Source organism: Aplysia californica, unplaced genomic scaffold, assembly GCF_000002075.1.
Source record: "Aplysia californica isolate F4 #8 unplaced genomic scaffold, AplCal3.0 scaffold00005, whole genome shotgun sequence".
NCBI lineage: Eukaryota > Metazoa > Mollusca > Gastropoda > Aplysiida > Aplysiidae > Aplysia > Aplysia californica.
Genome location: NW_004797275.1, coordinates 516,852 through 523,031, shown reverse-complemented (window position 1 = coordinate 523,031; position 6,180 = coordinate 516,852). Strand labels below are relative to the sequence as shown.

At 41.5% G+C, this 6,180-nt stretch overlaps 1 protein-coding gene across 1 annotated transcript in view; it reads right to left on the bottom strand.

Annotated features, from left to right (window-relative positions):
• Positions 1–6,180, bottom strand: part of LOC101858816 (carnitine O-palmitoyltransferase 1, liver isoform) — a gene marked incomplete in the record, with an annotated part of 81,664 nt that overhangs the window by 33,446 nt on the left and 42,038 nt on the right. Inside the window, 6 exon segments of the mRNA XM_013080141.2 lie at positions 12–77; positions 2,909–2,934; positions 3,677–3,784; positions 4,337–4,384; positions 5,102–5,258; positions 5,736–5,850. Of these exon segments, the coding sequence (XP_012935595.1) occupies positions 12–77; positions 2,909–2,934; positions 3,677–3,784; positions 4,337–4,384; positions 5,102–5,258; positions 5,736–5,850 (520 nt within the window).

Genomic DNA, 6,180 nt, shown 5'->3' with positions numbered 1-6,180 from the left:
GAGGTGTGTACCCGTATGTGGCCACGTCCTCGGTGACCACGTACTCCCACATATGAGCCATGATGGGAGCGTCCGCCCTGAAACAAGCAATGGCCGCAGCGGCCGCTGACAAGTTAGTCCATGAGTGAGCACAATTTTTGTCATCTCAAATTCTCTAACCCCCTTTATCCCCTGGACCTTAAGTTCTTAACCTTAACTTTAACTTCTTGACCCCCTTTTATCCCCAAGACCTTAACCTCTTAACCTTAACTTCAACTTTTTAACCCTTGACCTTAACTTGTACTTCTTAACCTCTCTTTATCCCTAGACTTTAACTTCTACTTCTTAACCCCTCTTTATCTCTGGATCTTTACCTTGACTTTAACCCCTCTTTATACCCAGGACTTTAACATCAACTGTCTAACTACTTTATATACCAAGACGTTTACCTCTATTCCGTAATCCCTCTTTACCCCTGGACCTTTCACAACTCTTTAACCCCTCTCTATCCCCAGAGCTTCATTTCCCTCTACTCACTAACCCCCACAGTGTCCCAGGATGTCTTTGTTTTCTTGTTGCATTCCTTAAACTCATAAAAGCTGGGAAGTTATACATTCTATGTCGACAGTCCAAAAAATGGTACCTCCCTGGCTATCCTTGTCCTAGCTACATAACCTATTCCACTCACTTTCAGTCAGCAACATTTACCATTTTGGCAGAAACAAAAGTTGTAATAAATGGAGGGGAAGGAAAAAACAACAATGAACATTTTTTTCCTGCAACCAATTACATGTGCAGAACAGCGTAGCCCGTGCACTGACAAAATCCCCTCAACCCGGCCGGTAACTCTTTCCTTTAGTCAGTCCCTTCCAAGTGTCATCTCTCCCCCATTCACATAATATTATTAGTCCCTGCCCACTGTGAAAGAACCCCGGGTTAACATTGTGCAAAACCGCTCCCAGGTACACATCTAGCGAGGAAAATATCTTCTACCAAATACACAAAAGAAAAACAAGGGGGGAGGGCAGAAATAACTTGTGCATATTTTGTACCTACCGCTTCACAAAACATATACAAATTTATTCAACACTCTCTACTCTCTATCAACCTGCTTCTGTCTGAGCCAGTGTTTTTCTGACCACACGAGCAAGAAAGGACCCGTTGTTTTTCCCCACCATGCATGTTTCAACATGCTAGACAATCTAACTAGCTGGAGGCAGCGAGCGCTGAGCGTGCCCTTTTTTAAACAGCCATCAAAGCAATGAGCGCTGGCCAACAGAAGACAAATAACAGCACAGGCACAGATAGCCCTGTTTTCTTTTTCATACCAAAGACTAAAACAAAACAAACAAGAAACGCGAAGGCGTTTTTACCGACAGTCTGCAAGCAAATTCTTTTTTCAAAACAAAGCCAAAACATTACAAAAGTGTCTTTATAGTAGTACACAGGCACCAGAGAGAAATTGTTTTTCGTATCAAAGACAAAATACACTGAGGTGTCTATACATAGTCCATGAACAATAATACATGAGCTTCATACTATCATGCTATTTCAGGTCACGGAGAGAGCTGAAGAAACAACGGTCACCATCACCACAAGTTTGTTAAAAATAGAGAGAAAGAGCAAGAGAGAGGGAATGAAAAAGAGAGAGGGGGAGAGAGAGAGAAAAAGAGAGTACTCGGTAATTGCCTCAGTCAGATGACAATCAATCATGCCGGGGTTATCATCACGGTCATCACGGGGTCACAGCCGACACGGTCGTACTTTGAGTCGTAATTCAACCACCAAGAGACAGCCAAAGAGGAAGAATTTAGGACAGAGGTCACGTTGTGAGAAAGTCACAGACAGCTTGAACGAAAGAACAAAACGGTGAAGAACACAAAACTGGACACAAAAAAAACAAACATGATGCTGTGATACAGAAAGACGTAGAGAGAAGACCGTGAAAAGAAAGAGAAAAGAGTTCACCACCTTCTGCATGAACGTGAAACCCTCACAGACACTCAATCCACACACATATACAGAAATGTTCATTACTAATTACTAATTACTGCTTTCGCAATCTGAAAACGCAGAGAGAAATAAACTGTTAGTATTTGCAGGTGTCCCGTGTCTTCACAGAGGTCAGAAGAAAAGAAGGAAGATATGATCTGAAAAAGTAACACTGAATAAGAAAGTAACTTTCGTTACTTCGATAAAGATCCAAGATGAGACCTCATCAGCTGTCTGTATGAGTAACCTGGAACAAGTGTTGAGACGTTTATGGGACATAGCCAAAGGGAAATCAGTGTCTGAAAGCGAAACAAGGACAACAACAACACTGAGGAACAAGTAGCAGACCACATCTAAGCACACCCATCAAGTGCCCCCCAGCTGAGTTAAGTCTTACACAGCATTTTCAAATTTTCATAAATATTCATAAACAAGCTAATCACTAACACGAAAGTAACAAAATGTGCAAACAATAAATAACACTACAAATTCTATTTGTAAAAATCAGTGAATTAATGCAACAATAAACACAGAGATGACGTTCTTTATGCGCCCCTTACTGCACACAGTAGAAGTATTTCATGGGCAGAACAGGCTTGCCTCACAAAGCACAGCCTCTAAAATTCTCTATACTATCAAGTTCTAAATGAAGCAAAGGGGCTCGAACTCAGACCTACAAACATGTTGTGCCAGGGACATCAACTTCACATAACCTCTTGAAGACTGAACGCAATAACTCAAATAAATGCAGACAATCCAGTAACATTTGAGACGATACGTAAATTCATTAAGATTCAAAGTTCTTTAAGAAAGCATTAAAACTTATAAATGTCTACTACAGCTTCCTTTAACAAAAACTGAATACGAAGAACAAAGAAATCAGTCAGGATTTGCAATTCTTATTATTCTAGATGTCTAAAAATGGAAAAGAGCTTACCAGGAATGTTCAGCATTGAATCCAATCTGAAAGGGACACATAATGTCTGTGAAAACACTCAATTCATCATTATTTATATTTTTTTCGCTAACTGGCACAAGCTTAATCAGTCTAAAAAATATTTTCAGTGTACTAAAACTGCAAATTCTTTCCCTCAGAGAAATTGTCTTTTAATTTTCATTTAGCTTTAAACTTATTTTTCTCTCTTCCAAGCCACAGCTTCAACTAGTAAAAGAATCAGGGTGGTGTGGTGCAAATCTTAAAGCCGACCCAACGACACTCAAATGCACGGGTCCCGAAGGCTCAGGACAACGAGGACAGAGTGACTTCCGACCTCTTGTTGTTTGTTGCCCCCCCAAGAAAACATTTGTCAGTAATGGCGCTCATATGACCTTATGCAGTTGCGAGCGCCGTAAAACCTCTACTAAAACAAACAATTCATCAGTAATTCTAGAAAATGGAGCCATACGCTGCCATGGCCCGTCACTGATAATCCACCTACCCAATAGGGCCTCCTCCTGTTCATGAGCCCAATGACCTGAATCAGAATATTATGGAGGACTACACAAGTCTTAAAATTGTTAAAAGAGAAGCACATCAACCCAATGATGGTAAATTTAACACTAGGAAAAAGTAAGAGTAACAGACAGAAAGAAAAGAAGTAAGATCTACCAGTGGTACCCTCCAATCACCCGTGTCTACACAAGCCCTTTTTACACAAGCACACCATACACACAACACCACAACTAACTGAGCTATTTGACTCACTCTTCCGTTTGAACAGACGACGAAGGTGAAGGATTTGTCAAACCAGCGATCGTGACCTTTTCCGTGCAGCATGGCCTTGCCGTACTTGTCCAGCTTGGTGGGGTCATTCTGTAGGAAATAGAAAGTACAGAGGTCAGTATTAGTGAATTATATAAGTCTTACACCCCCATCAACACAGTTTTTGGTTTTAGCAAGTGTTTTATGGCATTTGCAAAAAAATAAGGCCATATAAGCGCCGAAGATTAGGTGCTACAAGGAAGTAACAAACACAAAAAAGAAGGAGGGTAGATAAATACGACAGATATTTGGTAGGATAGAAACAGCAGACCACACCAGAGCACCCACCAACCATCCACATCAACACAGGGGGATCATTAAGGGGAGACCAGCTGTTCAAGAGAAATGTCACGTTTTCCTTCCGGTTTTATATTTCTAATAACCCCCCCTTCCTGCTTGCAAAAATCCCACACCTTTTACTTCACATTTTATATTTCTAGCAAGCTTCCTTTCCTGCTTGCAAAGTGCAAAGTAAATGTGAGTTATATGTATGAGAAAAACATGTCTGATTAAAAAAGATTCAGTCATTATTTTTCCTGGTACAAAACAAGAGACCCGCGGACAGGACCAGTCTTTGGTGCAGGTTCCCAATCACACACTCACGGGATCGTAATCTTGATCTTCAGAGTCCAGAGTCACACAGAATGCAGCCTGAAAACAGAAAGAAAGAATGCCATTAAACTTGTGATTCATATTAAAAACAAGTTTCTACACATTAGCAATGGCATGCCAATTTTACCATTTCACGTAAGCTGTGTACATGAAATTGGGAGAATGTACGAGATATTTCTAGATTCCTTGTTTCAATGAACACATCAGAGAAATAGCCCAAATCTCACACCATCTTCACCTCACCTTTATTTGACCTGCACTTTTGACAAGCCTTCCTCCTTACCCAGCGACTCAACTCAACCATAAGCTGGACACAACTACGCTCATTTTTTATTTTCATCCACTGTGTCACCACGCGGGCAGTATTGCATACAGACGTATATCAAAGGCTGACTTACGTCTGTATGCAATACTGCCTGTGACATTCCCTTCCTATCCCTAGATGTTACCTTCATGAACCCACAACAGAGAGAGACACTTTGACCTATAGATGACCAGACTAACCCCATTATTACATGTCTTATTCCATTTGCACTTAATGCAAATCACCCCCCCCCCTCTCACCCTCTCTCTCTCACCCTTTCTCTCTCTCTCTCTCTCCCTCTCTCTCTCTCTCTCTCTCTCTCTCTCTCTCTCTCTCTCTCTCTCTCTCTCTCTCTCTCTCTCTCTCTCTCTCTCTCTCTCTCTCTCCTCCCCCCCCCTCTCCCCCAACGTAGCTTACAGAGACAAACAATCAACAACGACCCCTCTCCTGACCTTCTCAATAGCGTCCAGTGAGGCCTTGTTCTTGCCCTTGCTGAAAAACTCCTTGCGTGCCTTGGCCCACGGCACTCTCTCGCCGGCCGTCAATGCTGCCAGGTGTTCCTCGCCCTCCGCAGGCTCGCTCTCGTCATCCACAATCTTCTGCAGCATTCTGATCAAACAAACAAACAAACAAACAAACAAATAAACACACAAACTTTATTGATTATAAATTATTTAAAACAAATTTCCTTCACCCAAAAAAGGAAATATTTTTGGGTTCAAGATTTCTCTCCTTTCTTCACTCTTACCCACTTTACAAAGTGTAAGATGCAACAGATTAGGAAGTAGCAGGGGACAATCTTATTTAACAATAAAGAAAATCGTATTCGCTGATCCAGTTCAATCTTATTCTTCTATCTCACACAAATTTTTTAAAGTTCCAATCTGTTAAAATCGTTCTGTACAATCTTACACTTCAGTCTAGCACAATTTTACTTTTCCATATCGTACAATCCCACCTCCAATCTTGCATAATCCTACAATTCCATCTCATGCAATCCAACACCTCAGTCTCGCACAGTCCAATATTTCAGTCATATATTTCTATCTCCCACCATACGCTTCAATTGATCTCACAAAACCTTACACTTCGAGCTCGCAGGGCTTGAGCATCCTCCTCTTGTGCCTGATGTAGACCTTGTAGTAGCGGCCCTTGTGGTACACCGTGATGTGGTTGCTGTCCTTCAGGTGAACCAGGTGGTCTGCGGGAACCAGACGCACACAACATTGACTCACTACAGATCAACATTTAACGCTTTGCGGTAACTTGCAAGGTCGTGGGTTAGAATTCCGTCAGGGGCCCCGACATTGTGCAATTTAATGCAATTTAAATGCAATTTATTATTGTGGCCCCGACATTGTGCAATTTAATGCAATTTAAATGCAATTTATTATTGTGGCCCCGACATTGTGCAATTTAATGCAATTTAAATGCAATTTATTATTGTGTCCTTGGAAAAGGCACTTTACACGAATTTTCCTCACTTCACCCAGGTGGGAATGGGTACCCGGCTAAAGACAGCGAAAGATCT